The 23,621-nt window shown below is 49.3% G+C and overlaps 4 protein-coding genes across 4 annotated transcripts; 1 reads left to right on the top strand and 3 right to left on the bottom strand.

Annotated features, from left to right (window-relative positions):
- Positions 1 to 2,156: 2,156 nt before the first annotated feature.
- On the bottom strand, positions 2,157 to 3,488 carry EsH8_V_000886 (uncharacterized protein; the record flags this gene model as incomplete). Its single annotated transcript, XM_083273402.1, has 3 exons — positions 2,157 to 2,206; positions 2,822 to 3,264; positions 3,316 to 3,488. The coding sequence occupies 3 exons, from the start codon at positions 3,486 to 3,488 to the stop codon at positions 2,157 to 2,159; spliced, it is 666 nt and encodes a 221-aa protein (XP_083126117.1).
- Positions 3,489 to 10,790: 7,302 nt separating this feature from the next.
- On the bottom strand, positions 10,791 to 11,570 carry EsH8_V_000885 (uncharacterized protein; the record flags this gene model as incomplete). The annotated part of the gene is made up of 1 exon (XM_083273401.1): positions 10,791 to 11,570. The coding sequence occupies one exon, from the start codon at positions 11,568 to 11,570 to the stop codon at positions 10,791 to 10,793; it is 780 nt and encodes a 259-aa protein (XP_083126116.1).
- Positions 11,571 to 15,018: 3,448 nt separating this feature from the next.
- On the top strand, positions 15,019 to 16,316 carry EsH8_V_000884 (zinc finger protein-domain-containing protein; the record flags this gene model as incomplete). The annotated part of the gene is made up of 2 exons (XM_083273400.1): positions 15,019 to 16,010; positions 16,076 to 16,316. The coding sequence occupies 2 exons, from the start codon at positions 15,019 to 15,021 to the stop codon at positions 16,314 to 16,316; spliced, it is 1,233 nt and encodes a 410-aa protein (XP_083126115.1).
- A 1,922-nt stretch (positions 16,317 to 18,238) lies between these two features.
- EsH8_V_000883 (uncharacterized protein) lies at positions 18,239 to 21,795 on the bottom strand (the record flags this gene model as incomplete). Its single annotated transcript, XM_083273399.1, has 5 exons — positions 18,239 to 18,264; positions 18,797 to 20,455; positions 20,892 to 21,178; positions 21,329 to 21,628; positions 21,725 to 21,795. 5 exons carry the CDS (start codon positions 21,793 to 21,795, stop codon positions 18,239 to 18,241), a joined length of 2,343 nt encoding a protein of 780 aa, XP_083126114.1.
- Between the last annotated feature and the right edge of the window lie 1,826 nt (positions 21,796 to 23,621).

The following is a 23,621-nucleotide window of genomic DNA, read 5'->3' as shown; positions in this document are numbered from 1 at the left end:
TTACCTGCGTTCATCCGGATGTCTTACTGCAGACGAAATTACCATCACAGAGGTCGAGGATGTCCGTGTTTTGCTCAAGCAGATCGCCACTCGGCATTTCAGCGCTGTACAGGTTCTGAAGGCATTTGCCAAGCGAGCAGCCATAGCCCAGCAGCTGGTGAAATGCTGCACGGAAATCATGTTTGAAGAGGCACTTCAACGAGCCAGAGCCCTAGACGAGCATTTGGAACAAACCAATGAGGTCGTCGGACCATTTCACGGACTACCAATATCCTTGAAAGACATATTTGATGTTAAGGGGTATGACTCCACGATCGGTAAGCCATCATCTGCGGGTCACTTTTTCAAGGTGCTAACACTATTCAGGATGGGTGGGACTTGTTGGAAAACCAGCGAAAGAAAATAGCGTCATTACGGACAGTCTCGTGGCTCAGGGAGCAGTGCCTTTTGTGAAGACTAATGTTGCCCAAGCTCTCATGGTAAGTATACAATCCATCAATGTTTGACACGAGTGAGTGGACCTGACCACGGAACTTTAGCTCTCGGACTCCTACAATCATGTCTTCAAGCAATCTTTAAATGCCCTGAACCGTGATCTGATCTCTGGTGGTAGCTCAGGTGGTGAAGCTGCACTCGTCGGGTGTCATGGGAGTTTGGTCGGGTTGGGAACTGATACTGGAGGGTCTGTGCGAATACCAGCAGTCTTGCAGGGGCTTTACGGCCTGAAGCCAACTGTTGGACGCCTACCATTTGACGAATCAAGGTAAGCAATTTCCTCGCTCAGATGCGCCCGCTAGTCACAGGGAACATATTTAACAGAGGTTTTACGGCAGAAAATGGGAGTTTATTGCTCCTCCAGTTGCGGGCCCTCTCGCTCGTGATCTCTCAACGATCGAGACGTTTATGGAGGGTATTCTAGCCGGCGAACCATGGCGAAGGGACCCATCTCTCATTCCGATTCCATGGCGCAAAGAGCTGTCCTTGAAGCCTGACAAGCCCCTGAAAATTGGCTACTATATCAGCGACAAAGTTATCCGCGTTCAACCACCGATTGAAAAGGCAATGCAAACTGTCATTGATAGCCTCAAAGCGGCGGGACATACTCGTAAGTGCCGCCTACGATATCATTGGAGACACGCCTTTTTACGGGAATTGGGTGCTGATATGCGCCAGTAATCGAGTGGGATCCAACCTCACATGCTGAAGCTTACAAGGACTGGCTAGCAGCTACGTTTGCTGATGGCGGCGAAATTTATAGGGACCTGTGTGAAGCTAGCGGGGAGCCGTTGATTGAGGGGGTTCTCATCGGAACAGACAAAGATAAACTGTCAGTGGCGGAGGCTCGCAAAGTAGGTCAATTCAATTCAGATTTCGCGCGAATTCTCACTAACTAGATGTCCTATAGCTGGCTGCTAGAAAGCTTCAATATGAGCAAGACTATCTGAAGCGCTGGCAAAATGCCGGCATCGATGCACTCATCACACCAGTAACTCCCTGGGTTGGGATGAGGCCAAGAATGTGGGCCAGGTCGAAGCCTTACATCGGATACACGTCGACGTGGAACTGGCTAGATTACGCAGCTTTAACAGTTCCCGTTTTGCGAGCAGAGAATGACAGCGCTATCAGCCAGCAATGGTCAGAGCATGTTCCTTGGAACGAGAGCGATCAAATAAACTTTGAACAGTGTAAGCACTTCCCGCATTTGTATTCTTCTAAGTTGTGGCTGACTGGAAGACAAGACGATTTCGACTTGATACGCGGCATGCCGGTCGGTGTCCAAATTATCGGGGGCAAGTATGGCGAGGAGAAGTGTATCGCGGTCGCGAAAGTTTTGAAGGATGTGCTACTGAGCCGGGTAGTTTAGTATTAACTATTGAAGATTCATCATGCAATTCACTCAAGATGGATACCTAGCTGCCCAGTTTTACAGGTTTCCAATCAGCAATTTTCGTGATGAACACTTGTGACACTACCAATATTGAAGGTGATCATTACCTTAGGTGTCACAAGAAGGAGTTGGCAAGGCAGTACTGGCCGACAAGTGCGTTGATTCTTCTAGGATCATCTATGTACAGAAAGTGGAATTGGGGGGTCTAAAACGGTACCCCTGTCTCGCGAGTCAGGGTCCGATTCCCCAAGCCTTATTTCCGCCTGAATTACCCCATGACGTTAGGTGACAGCTTTTTGTTCAAATAGTGAATGCCCTCTATCGTGATTAGTAGTAGTACTGTCCGCAAATTGTTGAATGAAGTCAGTTCGGTGGACAACACTGGCACGTGGGTAGATCTACTATTGATTCACTGACTTTCGAGTCGATTCTTCCTTTTAAACGGCAATCATACTCTGTGGCATGCTTTCTCCATCGAAAAGTTTACTTCATTCATGTCCAAAAGTAATAACTCTACATGTGCAGCGATTTGTTCGAACTGGTCCGTACATGTGTCTTCTCCGTGACGTCAGCCCCAAGCCAAAGCAGGTCAGGCCGGCTGTAATGTCCGCACGTATCAAGGAACATCTTTGCGCCAATGATTTGGTCCATTTCCAAGTCGGCAAATAATATACCCTCCTCGTCGTACGCAAGGTCTGTTGATATCTTCCTTCCATCTGGTCCAAACACCGCACAGTATCCCCCGCCTGGACTACTATATAGCTGTCCAGAATGCGTCTCCATCTTGTCAATTGTATGCTGAGTCAAAACTCCTGTGCAGTGGAGCACAAAACAAGAACCCTCAACAGCATAGATCCGAGACATGCTTTGTTGCCCTAACCACATGTCAGTCTTATGAATTAATGAGACTCTTACTTATGCAAGGGTTCTCACCCTCAGTGGTTGTATTCCACGGTGTTTCTCCGTCCTTGCCCGGCATCATTGGTGGCCACGCAGCAACATGAATTTGCTCCCCTTGAGCATATGTGTGATACTTCAGAAGGGGCTGCGTATGTTCCCAGCAATTCAGCCCTCCAATCTTGCCTATATCCGGTACATCCACAACGTTCAGCAGTGACGAGCCGCTGCCTTCGCCAAATATCGTTCTTTCAACATGCGTTGGTTTGATCTTCCTTCGGGTCATCTTGATCAATCCATCAGAACCGATGTGTGACTGTGCGATGTAAAGAGAATCATTATCGTTTTCCGAGTATCCAAGTTGGACTTCGATATTGTTCTCCGCGGCGGCATTGCAAATTCGCTTCATCTCTGGGGAGTCCTGCTTAAGGGAGCTTTTGATGTAGCGCTTGGTCATGTTAACATCTATTCCCCGGGTCCTGCAAACCTCATTAGAAATCTCCGGTCCTGGGGGTGGAATGAGAACATACCAGATCCAGAACGGATAGCCCGGGATAAATGTTTCCGGGAAAGCAATCAGCCTTGCACCTCCCTGGCCGGCGTCGGCGATAAGTTTACACGCCTTCTCGACACTAGCCTCAAGATGAAAGTCAATCGAGGCTGCCTGGGCCAAAGCAACACGAATGGTTTCCGGAACTGGCATATTGAAAATCGCCGCAATATCCTACTAGAGAACAGGTTTGGTCGATGGAGTCAACATGGCTTTCTGCTCACGGGAATGTGAGAAGCCGAGGTATTTCTAGAAGTGGAAGCCACAGAAACAGTGAGTAAACGTGGCGATATTGAGCTGAAAAGTTACTTGGGCTGGTCAAAAGAATGATGTCGCTGAAGCCTGCAAACCCCACCTTACGGAGAGACTACTGGTGGCGTCGCTGTGCACACCCGCCAGGTATTGCGACTCATGCATGCGCTTACCGTTTGTAGCGTTGATTGCTTTCCAGAAACAGCAGTTGATTGCCTTCCTAAATCACCATTAGCGTTGAAAATCGCCGAGACTGGGCAGCGTGTTGGTAGTATTGGCCCGTGCGGTGGCTACTGAAGGCACAATCGGCATTTGGACCCCTCATCAGATCACATCTTACTTGATTGCTTTCCTAAATCGCCATTAGCGTTGAAATAGTTAAAACTGGGATTCACGGGCCTTTCCGCGATTGACGCAATGTAGAATTCATAATGCTAGACTAGTGCTTCAGTTTTGTAAGATAGGGCACCACATTTTAGTAGGTACATAAAGCTTAAATATCTATCCCCCTAGAATCACAGCATGTTTTTTAAACAAATCATTTCAAACCGGCATCAACTTTTCAATTTAGAAAGAACCGCGCAGCATCATCATGAGCTTTACACCGTTCAAGTTTCCTCGGTTCGATGAGTTGCCAAGTATCGAGGGCCAACCCCAAGGTTGTCTTTGGGGTTTCTTCGATCGAGATGGAGAGAAAGATCAGTTAGGAAGTCAGTTGAGTTGGTTTGCTGAAATATTTTGGGAGAAATATACGTTGCTAACATGACGCAATACTCTATGAAGCGCTGAATCTTTTAACTGCTGATGTTGTAGTTGAAGCATCTAAGGAGATAAAAACAGGTGCTCATGTCCAACTAGACTGGTCTCTAAATGAGCCTCAGTTTCCTGGATTCGACCGCCTCGAAATGGTGCACCATGTCAAGGAAATGAGCCACAAGGGATTCATTGGGCTTGACGATGAAATCCATATAAACACACAAACAAGTTCCCAGTGGGATAGCTTGAAGCATGTATGTCGATCCAGGTGACGCTAATGTACCTACTGCAATCATTTTAACCGTGTTCCGCCGGCCTAAGAATGACTCAAATGACATATTCTAACTTTGAGAATAGTTCAGCATTCAAGAACACAAACTCTTTTACAATGGGATGACGTTGCAAGAGGCTCTAGACACACCACGGAACGGTTTACATAGTAAGTAATTCCAGTATTGTACTTTTATGACCGCAACCAGCTCAGGAGCTATCCCCATAGACGTTTGCAAGCGCGGTGGAATTGTTGGTAGAGGAATACTAGTAGACTGGGTAGGTATACCTCAAGCTTGAAGCTTTCTTCTTATCATTCGTGTAATCTGACAACTTTATTATAGCTCAGGTGGTGGGAGCACCATAATCCAGGGAAAGATGCACCATCCGCCACAAGCGATCACATCATCACTGTCTCCGAGATACAGAAGGTTTTGCAATATCAAAACACTACTTGCAGACAAGGCGACATTCTAATCATCCGAACCGGCTACATTCGCTGGCACAAGTACGTCATCACAACAGTCCTCTAATCCCGTGTCGTTCTGGGGAGATGAACGCATCTACTCTTTATCGTTGAAATCTTCAATATATGGGAGGAGTCGCTAATGACCTGGTAATCTAGGGGAGCTAGTACTCAAATGAAGAACGAGGCCTCTCAACAGCCCAACACCATCGGCGTTGCCAGCAACATGGAGACAGTCAAGTGGCTGTATGAACAACATTTTGCCGCTGTTGCGGCAGATAATCCGGCCTTCGAGGCAACGCCAATCCCAGACAATTGTCGCTTGCATGAATGGCTGCTCTGCCAATGGGGAACCCACATTGGGGAGTTGTGGGATTTAGAGAGCCTCAGCCAGACGTGTGACAAGTTGGGACGATGGAGCTTTTTCTTCACTAGTGCGCCATTAAATGTTACTGGTGGGGTGGCTTCTCCTCCGTGTGCAATCGGCATCTTCTGAGTCACATGAAAGACAAAATCAAGCATTAGGTCGCCTGCATTTTTAAGACATTGCTACAGGACAGTGTTAGTAGTTACTAGAGGGCGTTCTGCTGTGTGCTTAGGAGAAAGAGAAAGTTTATCTAGTTAAGTTAGGCCCTATTGATGTATTGCTATTGTTGGAATCACAGGGTATCTGTTGTATACAACAGGACTGCCCGTATGGGCTGGAGCTCGCCGAATATCAATATGGTGTATTCGGAAGCTGTAAATCGGTATGTAGAAGGGAATGTAGAAGGTTGGCAGCAGTAGCAGCGGAAGTGTAGATATAGCTGTTGGCAGCCCGGAGACGTAATCTCCGGGCTCCGCTGCTGCGGCCGCTGCCGCGGCCGGCGGCCGGCAGCTGCTGCTGACCGCCTGCCCGTATTCTGGTCACGTAATCCAACAGCTATCACGGAGAATTTCCTAGCGGAAGAAATTTAGGGTGGAAATTGGCTTGATTTATTCAAACTAGGCAGGCTGTGTGAAGTTGGCTTACATACGCCGGCTTTCTATAGGGCGATCGCCGATTTATATAGGGTGGCCGGTCCTCTAGACAGTCAGTCTAGTAGAGTTCTGGGCGGATAAGTCAATCCTACCTAGGCGCTTTGAAGACTGCTAATTGGCACAAACTTTGTGCGGCTTCCCACGCCTACTTTGGACATGGTGGCTGCAAGGCCGCTTCGGTATTTCTCTCACAGAGAGATTGCTTCTGAAAACAATAGTACACAAACAATTATCTTGTTTAAGATATATGGCTGTGCAACCAGAGGTTCATTATTCCTTAGGACAGTGTACGTAAGCATGATATTGATGCAATAATTGTATTGTTGCCTGCAACGCTGGCTAGTCCGACTATCAGGCGGCCCATATGTTCATGGCCGGGCTTGCAGGGAACCAACGGGCGAAGGGACCAGCGGCCTCGGTCATGCACGTGGGCGTCGTCACCAAAGCCTGATACGTTACGTGGTAGAGCCGTCAGCTGTTGGGGCACCTCCGTAAGTAGTTCTTTATGGCAACCTCGAAATCTGACGCCTACCAATTATTTGCCGAGACCATCCTCGCTAGCCTTCCCAATTCCAATTGCCATCTCATATCTGAATTATCTCATGGCCGTTCCTGAATCGCCCGGGCCATACCGAACTCGTGAGGCCGTCATTGGTCAGCCACCAGCTGATCTCGGTTGACAGGAATAAACCTGAGGGCCGAATCACCCCCAACCTACTACTAGGTCGCCGAACAGGGCATTAGCAGCCAGAGACAGCAGAGAACTGAAGAAACTGCGGAAGAGGATGCTTGCCGCCATAAACCGAGGCGGAATACACAGTGTAAGCACGTAGCACTGGTCATCTGTACGTGAAGTTTATTGTTCTTGTTGGAAACGAGTGGTGGCCATGATGGCCGAGTGAATGTTCTATTCCTCTTACATCTAAAGAATGGAAAAGTTTGTGACCGAATCTAAGCGGCCGTGGAGACTTACACTTCACCACCAGCTAACTCCGCACTAAATCGAGTGCTTCAGAAGCAGCTTTATCGCCGTCAACAAGAACATGCAAAGACAACTCTTGGGCCCATAACCCTGTTGAAACTGTTCCAGTCGTTGTAAGTGACGGTCCAGCGGTGGAATCCATGTTCGCTGGCCGTCTGATCCCCAGCCTAGTCTCCAGATCGCGCGCAGTGGTTTGTTCGAGGTGCCGACTGAACTCCCAAAGAAGAACCTTGTGCTTTTTCCGTACCGTAGAAGAGCACGGAGCAGGCATCCAAGTCGGGTAAATCTTCTGGTGGCTTGCCGACACACCAATGGTGAGGGGATGACGGGACATGAACTCGTGGCAGAGATAACATGCCTTCTTGCTTGTACCCATGAAAAGCAGCCGTGGAGTAAGATGGGTGTGGTGGTCGTAAAAGCCCAAGAGCTGCATCTCGGCATGTACAGTGAGCTTCATGTGGCAGGCTTTACGCAGTCGTGATTCGGGATCGTCCGTGAGCCAGGTTTGGCCTAACTTCTCCATGAGCTGTTGAGGATCGGTCTTGGTTATCTTTTTCAACACCGTTAGGAGTGAGTCTCTCTCTTTTCCCAACGAAAAGTTTTCCTGCTCAGGGGCATCTACGGGCTCAACATGGATACCGGTGAATACTGCTGGTTGCTTCACAGCCAGTTTAACCATGGCCTTCGTTGCTGAGTGGTATCTGCCAAGTTTATAGACGTACTTGAGCCAATAAGGCAATTCCCCATCCTCGGATCCAAGGAAGGCTTCAAGCTGCTCCGAGTAGACCCATCTGGCCTTTGATGACCATTCGATATGGGGGATGAGTTGAACGGGAGCCGATCCAGGATTGAGAGATGCTAGCAAAGGCAGATTGTAGATCCATTGCCTGAAATTGGCTTCCTCTTCGTTCTCTAAAAATGATTCATCCGCTTCCATGTCACTGATCGCACGGGTGATGGTGGCAAGGACGTCTGGGCGGCGAAGCTTGTCTAAAATTGACCAAATCTTGTCCTCGACGAGGACAATGATCCTGCACAAGACCTCATGCTCAGAGGCTTTTGCTGTCTTTTCTGAGAAACAGGTTGAATCAGCGTCCCATGTCCTCCGAGTTGCTTCTGGCGTAGCACGATACCTTTGAGGGCAACCGCAGTCAGACAATCCAAAATGTCCTGTAGCTGGCTCACAAGGCCGTCGGGGACGCCGGTGTTCCGAGCAAGACGCAAGATAGTTCCGCTTGGGTGACCCTGTTCAAGACAGGCCGCCGAGGCAGTGTCGGCACCTTTCCTCGAGGTTGAGGATATCAGAGCAAAAGAGTCAAGGAACTTCTTCTGAAGCTGCTCATACTTCCAAGAATCATCGTGAGGGTGCCTATCCAGACTATGAGTCGTTGGTTCACCGCGTACCGGATCAATCAGGTAAAGCAGAGTCGTTACGATGACGAATCTCTTGTGTGCTGCGCCTGAGACACGAGTTGGTGTGTTTCCGTTGGACCATTGATGCTGAAATGAAGGAGAAGTTCTTTCCGTAGGCGTTTCATCGGTTTTAAGAGGTTCGGAATTGTCGACAAACCCCTCTGGAGTTTGCAGAATCTGTAAGACCATTTCTCTTAGGGAACCAAACTTTGAGAGGTGAAAACATACCGAAGAGATGAATGCCTCGAAACATTGCCGGGCGGAGACTCATGAGCCTAATGCTTGCATACCATGCTGGCTCGACATAGAGCAGCCTCTCAGCAATTATCAGACCCTTAGCTCGCCGCAGGAGGCCAGCCAAATCTGGTTGGTTCACAGAGGGGCGTCAGGAGGCGCAGATGAGGGGTTCTGTGCAACCTGACGCAGGCTGAGTACGCCCACGCACGTTTGCATTGTACCCTATCACTTGCCGCTCTTAATGAGCCAATAAAAGACGAATATGTCTCATAAAAGTGAGATCGGCGTCCATTCACATATCTCGACTACTTGGCTGGATTATGTGGCATGGGAGTACATGATTGGGCACACCAAGGCACTGACAAAGGTTCTTCCAAAATATATAATACAGAGCCTTCCCAATGCTCTGTGCCATACCATCCAATCCACCATCCTCCCAACACATATCAACTGCCAACATACCTTGTTACTAATTTGATTGAGACCCTTTCAAAAACTGATTTGGTGAAGGGGCGAAGGGTTCACCAAGTCAGGATATATTTCGGGGGAAAGCTAACTTTCTACAATTTCCCTAGCATGTCAACAAACACACCTTCGGCATTTCGCCCTGGAGCAGAAGATCCACTGTTGTGGGAAGATACCGACTATTTCGCTGAAGCTCACACATCACAGAGATACAATATAGACTGGGGATCGGCCACTCAGGATGAATTAGAGTCCTTTTCTGGGTACCTGGGTGACGGCGACCCTGCATTTGAGCTGTCATTCAATTTTCCTGACCCACTACCCGATTGTGTTTCAGGGCCTGCATCACCCTCCCAGGACTCTTGAGGTGCTGGTGAGTTGCCACCGCTTCACCAGGAGACATTTGTCAACGGTGAGAAGGCGGAGCAGACGGTGTTAGCAAGTCCGGTGGATCCCGGGTTTTCCCATGTGTCTCTGGGACTCATTTCACAGCTGGTAATTCATCCCACGAGCCTTGACCAGGCACACGCCATCTCCCATTCTCTTTCTCCCCCCCTGGCTTCCCCCTCAAACACGGAACAGAAACAGAGAAAACGGCTTCGTTGCAATTGGAAAGAATGCACATACAAGGCTATATCATTGGACTGCATGCAGTAAGTATCCATTTTTAGTATCTATTGTTGACCCTTTCTTGTGCTGGCTACCTTGACGCTAATGATTCCTTAATTTGCCAGAGAGCACATGCTGCACCACCAAGAATGTCCGGCAGAGGGCTGTGCATCGAAGTTCAAAGATGAAAAACATAAAAGACGACATGTTTGGAAGTGGCATAGGAAGTGGGCAATATGGACTGGATATCCCCCTATTGATGGCAAATGTGACATCTGCGGAAAGAGCTACGCGCGGGATGACTACGTGATCCGTCATAAGAATGAGGAGCATAAGGGCCAGAAGAGGAAGAAGTCTGGGGGTTGACCTTGGTATGACAGCTACTCGTTGGCGTTTTCGCAGCGCAACATCAGACATATCTTCATCCAAGGAAATAAGCCTTCTATGCTAGGTTCTCGGACTTATACCCCAGCCTCTATCTTTCCATCGTACATCTTCTGAAGTGGTAGTGCCGCTGAAAATTGCCTGTAGAGAGACTCGGCATAACAAAACAACCCTATCACTGTTATTTTCCATGTCTCACCGACATCATAACAGGCATAAGGAACATCATATTTCGTTCTATGGCTAGAAGCGATGAATATAAACCTCATTAGTCTCTGGTTCTAGTTGCTGAATACTCGGCAGCTAGCTGCTAATGATGACAAACAAAATCAAATGTGTTCCAGGATAATAGTGATTTTCATGAATTATTACCAAAGACGCAAATGTAAAGGATGGCGGAGAAAAATGTGACCAATCGGGATTAAATCTTGCGCATCTCTTGATGCGAAGTCTTGGTGCCGAAGCCCCTCTGAATACCGGCGACTAGGAGTCGAGGAAATTCTCTAATTGAACACCTAAGCTGAGTTCTGAATTCCCAGCGGTTCGGCTGGCCAGCCGCTCGTAAAGATGCAAGTTTTTAGCGTACGTTTACAGCCTTGCTCTAGAATTTCCTTTCCGATCCTTTCAGCTTACTAAGGCAATCCCGCCAGTACCTTTCTCTGTCTTCAATGTTTCCGTTTCCATCCCGTCCTAGGCGGAATAATTGCAGCCAAGAGCAAATGGAGTCACCATTCACCCAAAACTTCGTATCCACTGGTACAATGGGATACTGTGAGCCCCAATCCTCATTTGTCATGGTCTCGGCAAGGAGTAATTCATTCCAGATCTTGGGTATCCAGTCGTTAACGGCGAGCACGACATCCTTGAGCGTGACGTATGGCTTCTCCTTGGCGTCCACATGAAGCTTTGGCAATTTCTTGTAAAACCAGAAGGGAGTGGACTCCATACAATCTTCACAAATGCAGTACTTGTCGGTTTCGTCATCTTCATTGTCGTCCGGGTCGAACTCATGGTATTCAGCCATCCTGCAGCACGTATCTGCAAGTTCCTCAAGGTTGTAGACATCAATGCTTATACGAGAGACAAGAGGATAGATGGCGGGTAGCGATGCAATCGGATGAAAGGACGTCGGCTTGCCATCGGGCCCGAAGATGGCAAACGGCTGCCGTTTTGCAAAGGCTGAGGTCAGGGGCCCTATGCTATCCAAGACCGCAATGTCGCGCAGCGATCCGGGGACGTCCCACAAGAGGAGCCCAGATTCCAGGCACGTGTCGTAGCGGTCCAGATCTTCAGATATCGGTAGCTTCGCGCCTTCAGTGACTTTAGACGGATCATAAATATGATCCACATTAGGCGGCGCTTGGGTAGGCATGACGGGCATCCGTGCTTACAACAGGCCAGGGTTTGCTGTCAATATGGTTAACAGTATTTGTGTTGACAGTTCTTGGATTCAATTTGGGTGGTGGTAAAGGTTTGATGCGGGGTATATGTAGCTTTGGTTGTGCTATGGTTATGTAAGAAACAATCTTAACCCTTGAAGGTGATGGATCGTATTTTAATTTTGTCTTTCGGCTGCCTTCCGTAATTAGTAAGTCGGCAGACACTGCCAACTCGTCAATATCCCTGGACAATAAAATGCATGGTGCTCCAACATGACCACAGGAATATACAGGGATTCTACTGCACCAACCAGACTTGGCAGCTAAAGAATGTGGATATCGTGAAGTCTCGATTCTTTTCCTGCCCCTGTATACAGGGGTCTGCCTGAAGACACCCAGGTATGCATCCCAGGCAGCACACGGGGTTATGGTGGCCTAGGGCAGCGAAACAAGGCAACGAAATGCAAAGCCCTGGCCCTGGTGCCAGTTGAAGTAATTGCGACCGTTTGGACAGATTGCAGGCATCCAGTAGCAGTTATACTCTAGCCAGACTACCTTGGTGTCAAAGCCCACTACTTCGAGCCGTGCGCCTGTGTTCTCTGGTCGCCATTTCGGGATGGGGCAAGCGCTCGTGCCAGCATGCATGCCATGCCCACTTCTGGCTGTATTGGGCTTCTACCGGCGCAAGATAGAGTACGATTCCTAATAGAGCAAAAGTTCCCCAAGACGATATATTGCAATGCGGTGTAGTTGCAGAAAAAGGGAAAAGGTTTGTGGAAAAGCATTGTTATAGCCGAGCATCTGAGTTATTGGCGGAAGGAGGGGCTTGTTGAGGGGAGTCTCGTCAGGTTTATTGATAATGTACAATGAGAGAGGGAAGCGTGAACTGATGTCGTCAAGACGACAGTAAGAGACATATATCACTTGAGAAGCCTCACTGCACATGGATAATATCCAAACACATGCTCATCTCGCTTGTGTTATTTGCCGCTGGTTCTTGCCATCACAACTGTCGCTGTTTTGGAAAGTCTTAATACCCTGTCGCCATAAATACGGAGCCCTTCGTCGCTTGATGTGGTCTTGCACCAATAAAGCACCGAAACTAACAGCATGCAATCCTACAAATTGCACAGTCAACGCGCGCATTGCACCAACTAGTTGGATTATCTGATTCTCGCACGCCTCGTAGTTTCCCCTCAGCTCTTCGTAGAATACGTCGGAGCGCTGCCTCCTGGCACATTGATGAGGGTGACGAAGAGGATTCCGAAGAGGCTCAACGTTAATGTGGTCGCCACTCTTGATTTTCTCTGAAAGGTCAGTGTGTTGTCGAATCAGTCAATCGATATTTCCGGCTTGTTACACATGAGGTGATGAATCAGGTAGCGTTAGAACACCAACAGCACCCAGGGTGATAGAGTTCTCGCCTGGTTGTAGTTGTATATGGCAGATCACCGCCTGAAGGCAGCTGCAAAAATACCTTTGGTAAGGCCAATTCACTTTAAAGCACCACCACCCGCCTTCCTGCCTTATATGGAGTGGGGCCATTACGTCAAGGGCAGCGTTTCTCACCTTGTTGCTTTCTTTCTTTCTCCCCCCCCTTTGCTTTGTTTCTTTCGATTTCGATTTCCCCATTCTCCTCAACTTGACGAACAACAGCGTACTTGTCTGTCAACACCCCTCAGATCCTCCTTTTTCGCTATCTATCTGCTTGTACCGCGGTCTAGTTCATTTCTCTTGAACGCCACAGGCTGCTTCCTGCTGCACACATGGGCCTCTTCTTCGACGGCGACGGCTACAGCAAGCACGATGACATGGCCAACCATGAATGCTTCCAGGGCAATGGTGTCAACATGGCCCAAGTGCAAGAAACCCTGCGTCAGGTTGTGGGAGCACCCTAGCTTTCTCTCAGCCAACCCATCTGCAAATAGGGAGACTTTTAAGAGCTGAACAAGCCGGACTTCCTGTCTGAAGGAGACGCATCGCCACGTAGCCCAGTAGCGACGAGCCCATCTACATCACTTTTCCCGACATCCTCGCGCAGCTGCGCCGCACGATTCACTTAGCCGCTGGCCATACGGCCATGCCAGGGGGGATTCCAAGCCAGATTGCCATTCCCCGGCACAGGCCGAAATCGAGCCATAAGCCCAGGCGGATCCGAGCCGCAAGTCAAAGCCAAGCACGAAGTACAAGTCCAAGCTCAAGTCGAACTGTAAGGCCACACACAACACCCGGAAGCCGAGCAAGGGTATCAGCGGTCCATTGCTCCGGTGGCGCAAATAAGTGAAGGCGCATCGCAGTGATAAGCTAATTGGGATATCAGGCATGGAGCTATGAAAAGAGAAGCCGACTGCCCCATGGAGGGGCGGGAGTATCTGAGAAAATTGTAGGGTAAGGCGGTACGTCAGCTTGCCAGCTCAGTGTGCGGATGCGGCAACAGAAGCATTGTCTGAAGTGTTGTCTCTTTGTATCATCGCTGTTACTGTTCTGTAAATGGAAATATTTCGGTCAAGGAATATCAAATTATGCATGTGACATAACTTTTGTTGGGGCCTGTCGTGAAAGTTTCTGGCCTCCTGTGGCTCCATGTCCCGTTGCAGATACCGACTCATTGGAACTTTTTACAGAAGGGTTAGGGTTAGGTTTCTGTACTCCAGACGATGCTGAAGCGAAGCTCCTCTATGGCGTCGGAGGATGGGGCGGGCGGCGTCGACGACAAGGTCGGAGATGCGGAGCTTGTCGTGCTGGATGGGATCCTTGGCAAGGAATGCAACGAAGCAGCAAGGGGCTGTGGGGGGCGATAGGGACGCGTGAAGCGACTGAACTGGTCGTCGGAAACTGTGTGGCCAGCAGCAATGCTGCCGGCGACGTCGAGAAGTCTCGAGATCAGCGCGTTTTCGTTTTCGTTTTTGTCGGGGCCGAGGCCAAGGTCAGAGAGCTAAAAGGGGAGAGAAAAAGATCAGTTCACCCGGCCAAAGTAGGACCAAGTAGAAATGGCTCGACGAGCATGAGCAGCTGGCTGGTGGATGTTTCTTGGCCGTGCTTGCCACTGACGAAACGGCCAGGATATTACCAAACTGCCCCCCCACCAAGAACGAGATAGTATGCATCAGTCGTAGTAACGTACCTGGGTCTATCTTTCAGGCCGGCGTAGGGCTCACGCTGTGCTTTGTGTCCTGCCTTGGGCGACGAGGCACGCTGGCCAACAGTGGACGTGAGTGGGGCCCGCTGTTAACAGTACAACAATGTATACGGATCTATCTCCGACGACTCTCAGTGCCGCCCATATAAAGATCGACTTTCCAATCCATCCTATCCGATTTTCTTTTCCCATCCGTTCACATCCCATCATCTCCTCTGCCCATCAACTTGCTCATCAACCTGTTCATCAACTTACTCGCCAACTGCCTACCGTCACCTCTCGATACTGTGGTCATCGTTCCATTCACCAACATGTCTCGCAGACAGTTAATGGCCAGCGACGAGACTGATCGTTCCACGAACTCACTCTCAGACTCGATCAAGAGCCTGGCCATCGCAAGTCTCCGGCTCGTAAAGCACCCCTTGACCGAGGAGCAATTACGAAACTCCACCCCCGAACAAGTTCTCCAACGCATGCTCTCGACCAAATCATACATTTCGACAACTTCGAGCTTCGCAGAGAAGCACAACGGTGCCCATTCCAACGCCGCCCTGCAACACTTCGAGGAAATCGGCAAGGGGCAGTGCGGTACGGTGTACGGCCTGCTTGGCACCACCACCGTCACGAAGCTGCCCAACGCCCAGAGCAAGGTCAATGAACTTCACACCGACTACCTCATGCACCTGAGGATTCAAGAAGCCATTCAGAAGCATGACCCAGACCACGAAATCAGCATCAGAGTCCCCAAGCTCGATGCTTGGTACTCTCCGACCTCGAGATTCTGGGCCGAGTGCGGTCTGCTCTTTGATCCCCACGTCGAAGTCAGAAACTTCGCGTTGGTCTCCGAGCGTGTGCTCCCCGCCCCCCTCCCTGTCAGGGAGGCACTTGTCGACGCTCTCATGCCCACGACCATCAGGCGTCGAAAGCAAGACTTTCTGGCCAGGCCTGAGAACAAGAACTGCCTGATTCGCATGTACCTTGGCCGGCGCCACACGAACAAGACGCAGGACAGGATCCAGAACCTGAAGCTGCAAAACTTCCCCCTCCACGTCAACGAAATGGAGGAGCTGGGTCTCGACACGGCCCATTTTGCGAGTCTCATGGCCAACACTCTGGCTATCATGCATTGGGGTGCAATGGTCGACGGCAATGATGTCGAGTTTATCCTGGGAGGCTCTCCCGCCCAGATTAAGACCCTGTCTTCGGAGGAAGCCGAGGCCCTAGACATGTGGCAGCTTGCCGATGCTGTCAATATCGACTTCGCCCGGCGCACCATGGAAATGTGGCTCATCGACTTCAACCAGTAAGTAACCCACCTTTGCATTTTTTGCTTCTTTGGAATCGTGACTGACGATGAATCGCTATCAGGTGCAGCCCAATTCAGGACAACGAAGCCGGTATCGACAAGCTCGTCAAGGCCTTCGTCTTCAACGATCCCTACTACCCTCGACCGAACCAGTCGGACGGCCGTGACAAGGAGCTCTGGAGTGTCTTTCGCAAGGACTATCTCAACGCGAGCCTCAAGCTCACCGACAGCTACGGCCCGGACACATTCATCGCACGCGTGGAGCTGGAAAGCAAGAAGAAGAGCATTGACAACCTTTTTTAGGTGGTTGGCGTGTCGCGCGTGGTGGGTCATGAGGAAACATTGGTGTCTTGAGAGACTCTATATATAATTAGATTGACCGAGAATAAAAATCGTTGTCCCATTAAGTGCGTAAAGCACAGTAAATTCCCCCAAAAACCCCCATTTTGAAGCAATGCATTCACAGGATTTGGGATAGTACGGGGTCTTGGGGGCCCTAAGACAATTCGATGCGACAAGTGATAGCCTCTCGAGAAACCTTTGGAGGCAGTTTGATCTCTTAATAGTACCAATTCACACCTAATTCTTCATGACATGCATTCGGGTCATCGCTTTCCAAGCTTGCTTTATCATTGAGCGAGATATGGCGCCAGTGACTAGTGCCGTCGGGGAGGCGCATTCTGCCTAAGGACGGAGCGTCGTCCGAGCTAACCCCAGACACACACTCTGTGTGAGAGAAACACAATCGTTTGACATGCCCTGAATAGGGTATGTCTCGTTCAATCTTCAGGACAATTCATTCACTGCTTCCTCGCCACTTCGCTCAGCAAGGTAATGCCGCTCAAGTGTAGAACCCCGCGTGTCGAACCAGTATTTTCCCGACTTCATCTCATCGGACACATTTATTAGCTCCAATACATCAACCTTCACGAGATGTTAGTGTTAAAGTGAACATTCAAATACTCAATAGAAAAGAGGAAAACATTGGTAAGAGTTCATTTTCGAAGCAATCAGGGTTGAACTTACATATTTCAAATATCTCATGACGTAGAAAAAGTATTCAGTCTCCTCATAATCATATTTCAATTCCTCAATGGCCTCCCTTACAATGACATCACGCCTAATTTCAGTCCACATATCAGCTTTCTTTTCACTGGGTGCGTGATCTTCAATGTTGTAAGCGGGGGCCTTTCGGTCTTTTGCATCAGTAAGGCTGGTAGTGACGTCCGCCGGAGTTTCTTCGAAACCAACTTGTGGAGAAGTTGTTTCCTTGGAGGTTATATCTTTCTCAATTGGACTGTGTAAATCCCCCATATTCTGCGTAGAATCGTCGCCATTAATGCTATGGTTATTCTCGACTCCGGCCCCGTCAAGGTCCGAAGAAGGAACATCTGCAGATTCCAGCCCGGAATTACCTGATTCAGGCGCGCCATCCGCCGAGGTTGATGAGTCTTTCATGTTATAGATCTCATTTTCAATATGGGTTATCTTGTCGTAAGTCAGCCGATCTATGAAAGCCCCATCATAGTCTTCGTCCAAGATGCTGGAGGAGAAGTAGCTAGCATCTGTAAACATCCATGACTTCTTTCGTAGAGCTCTTGCATCGATGCTCTGTTGATCCAGATGCAGGAGCTTATTATAAATGGATTCAAGCTCGGTGAGAATGGTTTGACCAATGTTTGACTGCGATGATGTGGGCGAAGCCGACCTTCCAACGTCAGCACCGTCATCTTCCAGCAATTCACTAATATCGTCGAGCTTTCCACTTGTTGCTGGCTGGCGTCTTGGTGCTTCCGTAGCCAATGAAAAAAGCAGATTCTCCAAGGTTGGGCTGTGCAGACCGGGTCGGGCGTGAACCTGGTATTGCTTATGGAGCTGCGTGAAAAACCCCGCCGGAAGTTTCTCTGCCCAGCCCTTCAGATCTTTCGTCGCTCCGTTTTCGATCAATGCTAGAGAGGCCGCAATCGATTTCTTCTCCATGGAAAAGAAGAATGGAGTGTTCCCGTTGTTATCCTCTCCGTCAACGAATGTCACATCATTGTTATGCATAAGGAGGAACTGAACCGGCTCCAAATCCCCCATGAATGCGGCATGATGAAGCAGAGTTATGCCTTCAGTCGGAGCAGATACCCATGTCTTGTCAGTTCCAGACGCAATAAGCATTTCCAAAACGCCCCAATGACTGCGTTTGAGTGCAATAATCATGGGGTTTTCGGCATCTCTGGTCACATGCTCGAGGTTTGCTCCGTTCCTAAGCAGAACCTCTGCCAACATAAGAGAACCAGACCAGGCTGCTTCACATAACGGTGTGAAACTCCCATTCTCCTCTGTAGTCTCAGCATCAACATTTGCTCCGCTATCCAAAAGTTTGCGGGCTATTTCCAAGCTGTCCTGGGAGTCGCGTCTTGCGGCATGATGTAATGGATTGAGACCGTTTTCGTCGATGACTTTAGGGTCCGCATTGGCATCAAGAAGTAGCTTTACTGCCTCTAGGTCTCCTGCCTCCGCTGCCGATAAGAGCGGATTCGTGTCTGATGTAACACCGATGTTAGGATCGGCCCCCAACTTAAGCAACGCTTTCAAAGCGCCATGGGCTCTCGAATTCGTGGCTGTATAGCAAGCTGTACCAGGGTGCCGAGGTGTGTGTAAATCTTTGTCAAATCCCATGTCGACCAATAACATGACGACATCTTCCCAATTCTTTTCAGCTGCATGCGCTAGCAAATGCACTCGGCATTTCTGCAGACAACCAGAAAGTCCGTCTTGAAGTTCTTCATACACACCGAGAATCCAAATGACCATCTCCTTGGAGCCATAGATCATCGCATAATCTATTGGCAGATGGCCTAAATCATCGGCGTCATTGATGAATGCCTTCAGGCTCGGGGAATCACGCGCAAGATCTCGAAGGTTGAAAATGGATAAGATGTGAAGGGCAGATGACTCTACTTTGTCCTTGGGAGGGCATCTGAAAAACTCCACAAATCCAAATATCTTCAGTGAAAGATCAATTGCAGCTGGTGCTCCGAGGAAGAAATTTGACAGTTTATCCAGGTTCTGTCCCTTATTCTTTGCGGATGCGAAGTGGTCTCCCCAGTACTGAGAGGCGTATCCAAGCAGTGGATAGTCTGCCACCAATTGTAAGAGCTCCTTTGACGTGGTGACAAAGGTGGAACGCAAGGGATCGAATGTCAAATATGTCAGGCAGCTTCGAGCCAAGATGGATTGGGCTTTTCGCTGCATGTCATTGTACTCCTCGATTCCAGACGACTGAGCGAGCAGAAAATCTTTCAAAGAAGCATGTATGAGTTGGTAGTGTCCTTCGTGCTCAATCAGGAGATCGGCACATAGCGTACACAGTGGGATGTTTTCGGGGAGTCTTTCGAATTCGTCGTCGGTCGATTCGCAATCGCTGTCGTCTTCCAGCGCGAGTGCTTCGAGTAGTTCGGCCTTCGATAGCGATCTGTGTGAGTTTGCCAACCACAGCAGAGCCTTGAAAGCGTTCTCGCGGGCACCCTCGGAGATGCTCTTCATTAACTCTTGATACAATCCGTCAAGCCCCTTGGATGTAGTTCTCAAGGCCTTTTTTATCTTCTTCACAGTGAAAAGATGCTGGAAATCCTTGACTCTGAGATCGACCCACAAGAACATGCCATCCGCTTGCTCTCTGATTGTGTCCTTAATTTCAGCGAAGCCCTGGCGCTGATCTTGAGAGGGTTTGAGGTTGATTCTGTCGATCTTTTTGGATATGAATAGCTTCATATCGGCATCATTCGCCCCTTTATCGACTGGTATCTTCGTGAAGTCTGAGAAAGCGTTGGAAATTACAACGTTGTTGGGGCGGCTGAAGACAATGATTTTGACGCCTAGGGTATGATCTTTGGTCGATGTCAAAGAAGCAATGAAGCTGCAAAGATCTTCAAAGTCGTCGTCTTCCTTGAAGACACATTCATCCAACCCATCGATGATTATGAAGCAGGATCGCAGGAGAATTATGATGGCTTGGATCCATTCCTTCAACTCACTTCTGGTTGCACTTTCGCCTCCCGCCCTGCGCTCAAGTGAATTGAACTCTTTGTCAGGAGGAAGTTGATTGTAAAGCTGCCGGAGTAGCGAGCTTAGAAGGGCGTTGTAAGTAAGCTCGACCTGTAGTTTGGTTGAACTGCAGTATGCGTATGCAATTGCAGACACCTCCGATGCTTCCGTTTTAACATGTTCTTGCAGATCGTTGATAACGCGAGCAGCGAGGAACGATTTCCCACTGCCAGCTTTGCCATGTACCCAGAGTCTTGCCGGCCTAACCCCCTGTCTCCAGGTTTGGAACTCGGGATTATCGAGCAGCCAGTTGCCTGTCTCATCAACGCGGCTGCAGTATGTAGTGTCCTGAATCGCTGTGAAACGAATGAACTGAAGCCAATTTTCAGCGCGCTGGCGGCGCTCCTCTGTCAGAAAGTGTTAGTCTTGAATGGCCAAAGCTAGTTTGCTATTGAATTAGTATGCGGCATTTCCCACCTGCTGCTTTCCGCTCTCTGGCATCCAGTTCTCTCTTTGTCGCAGCCATCCTATCCATCCGGTCACCTTCATTGTCTTTCTCGATTCTATTCACGACCTGATGAACCTGATGCAGTTGGCGACGGCCATGAAAGTTTCGCCGGTCTTCAAGCTCATCCAGGTGCCGTTTGAACTGGGTTTCGATACTACCAAAGGTCGTGTCGAAGTCCTTCAGCTGCAACTTCAGCAAATGAAGCAGTCCGTGGTGCGGTTTCCCTTTTTCGTTGAAGAGGGCTTTCGCCGCAGTGACACAGAATTTGAGAATATCGGTTGTGACATGGACTTGCGATGCCTCCACCTTCGCATCGTGTTGGAACAGCGGCTCACTCTTGTAGTCCTTAAGCAGTTCAAGCTGAAACATCATTTGGTCCAGACTTTCGACCATTTTGGCCTGGTAATCATCCACCTTGACACTGATGGACAGAATGCACGTAATTCCTCCCAGCACAGCCGAGAATGGCACCGGCGAGAACTCGGATACCGCGCTGGCGACAGGGACAAAGTTGCTGACAAAGTCATAGACAGGTTTCACCTTTTTCGCAAACCAAAGAATCTTGCTGCTGTCTTCTCGCTTGCCGATAGCATTTTGTAGTGTTTCCGTGTAGTCTTCGAGACTGCCAGAAGAATGGTTCTGCATAAACAAATCCAATTGTGGCTTTGTGAGTTTGCTGATTTCGGAATTCCATAACACAAGAGCCCCAAGGTAGTCCTGACTGTTCTGACTTAGCGCCTGTCGAAACATGTGTGGTCCAGGCCATACTCACTCAGCCTCGGCGTTCTTGAGAGCGTTATCGCCGGGTCCCTTTGCTCCTCGAATTGGTTGCCCGGTGTCAATCGTCTTTGTTGCTGCAAATGTGCTGGAACGGCGGTTGATATGTGGCGAGTCTGGACCATCGTAAAATGTAGAGCGGCGCGTTGGAGCTTGTGAAGCTTTGCGTACGTCCATCTTGTGATAGTGGCGAGGCAGGTTTATTCTCCTAGGGAGGCAGGTTAGGTAGGCAATCAGGCAGTAATGTACCTTTTCTCTGGGAGAGGCGGCAAATCTCGCCAGCACGTGCATGAGTCTATTGTATGTCAGCATGATGTGTCCGTAAATAGATGGATCTCTCATGGCTTGAAATCTTGTGATTGGCTCAATCCTTTTGCGTATGCTGTCCTACCTGCAGGTAGCCTGATCCGTACTGATACAAAACGTGCCAATGAAGCCTTCTGCAAGCGCCGTCGTGCGCATTTTGTGCCGGGTTCGACTCACACTACTCCAGCACACAACTTGGCTGGCCAATTCCCATAGAGGCCCTGGCCGTGCCCCTCGCTCGTTGGTTCCTTAATGATTGACGCTTTCATCCTACCAAAGCAGATGAAAAGCGGGATGGAGAACCGGATTGTCTGAGCTTCTACGGTGTGAGTGCATGGGGCTACAGTCCGAATGTGGGGCATCTAGGCCCGGGTCGCCAGCCCAGAGGTCCCCCAAACCCAAGCACTTAACTCACTTCATTGTTAAATACCATCTTCTTTGATTCTCAACGCAGAAGCTATTTATTCCAACTGCTTGACACTACATGGGAGAGTATAACAGAAGGCACTGGTTCTGGAGGTTCCATTCACCCGTGAAAGAGGGGTAAGGTCTCAAAGCACATGGGTCTCTCAGCCTGACCTACCCCCCATGTTGAGACCTTGACCAGCGGCCACCAATCATCCATCTATTCTGAACTTGGCTGCCTGTAAACTTCTCTGCAGTTTGTCCGATACTTTATCGTTTTAGGATCTCGCGTTACGAAGTATGTGCGGGAGCTCTGTTTATCACAGTTGAAACCGATGCGCTTCTGCTCGAAGTGACTCATGACATATCATATTCCGTTCATCATAGAGATATTGCGCATGTTGAGAAATGCGCTGGGACTATGACCATATGATAGTCATTAGAAAGATAGAGCTTCACTGTGTATTCCGTGCATCGAGGCTTCACCAATCGCGTGATCCAGGCCCTTCCGATGTAACGGCCCCGGACACCGACGCCGACGATCTCTGATATGTGGGGGCACCAAGTGGATCCCGAGGCCGCACTTCGGCCTCAATTACCGAGCAAAAGGGACTGCAAGATGATTCTTACGGCTCTTATCACACTACCTGAGGAGCCCAAAGATTATACTCAATGGGAAATTCATATGATTAAACCTTGCCATTACAGCAGACGCCGCGGAAGTTCCACACCCCAAAGCTGGAACTAGATACGCCTGATGGCCTCTATCGCCGCTTCGTAATACACCATAGATGTGACCGGTCTCAAAGACCATTATAGCACATTCAATTCTACGAGAACCTAAAAAAGAAAAAAAGAGGGGGAAAAAAGGAAAAAAGGACCGTGTCTATTTGTTGCATGTTAGCCAGGGCGAACACATTATCGTAGACACGACTTGCATCTCACCCGAGATCGTGGAAGCTGGCGTCTTTGTCTTGGATGTGCTTGCTTTGTTGGCTGCTTTCTTGGGGAAGATTTCAACGGCCCAAATGTCTGCAGGCTTGACCTTTGCGGCGGTGTCAAGGGGGGACGATCTAGATCTGGTGTAGGCGCTCTCGGCCGTGGGCGTAAAGCTGGGAACCGCTCGTACTTGTTTGCCGTCGTAAGAATGGAGAGGCAGACGGTGTGATGCCGACTCGGGAGGAGAATTGAAGATGCCAGGGAGGAGGAGGCCTCAGTTGGCGGCCTTGGTATGTTCTCAGGTGTTGATTTGTTACAAGGCGGTCAAAGTGAATCGACCTTGGAGGGCGACGCTGCGATCACTGCAGCTTCGGTATGGGACAATGCTCACAACGACACCGTTATGGACGATGTACTGAGTGGTAATTGAGTTGAATGAAACAGGGGTCTAGGAAACTTGACGTATGAAAATGATGCGTGAAATAGGTAGCTGCACAGCATCAAGCATCAAGTTACCAACATTGACGAGGAGATGCTCTGGTAAATTGGCAACGGGAAAAGAAGAAAAGTAGCTCCATGACTGCTATTGGTGTTGTCCCCGCCGAAGCCGATGAAGGCTAAAAAGCCTACACACCCGG

Source organism: Colletotrichum jinshuiense, chromosome 5 (genome assembly GCF_051148585.1).
Source record: "Colletotrichum jinshuiense chromosome 5, complete sequence".
Classification (NCBI taxonomy): domain Eukaryota; kingdom Fungi; phylum Ascomycota; class Sordariomycetes; order Glomerellales; family Glomerellaceae; genus Colletotrichum; species Colletotrichum jinshuiense.
This window is presented reverse-complemented; position numbering and strand designations above follow the sequence as displayed.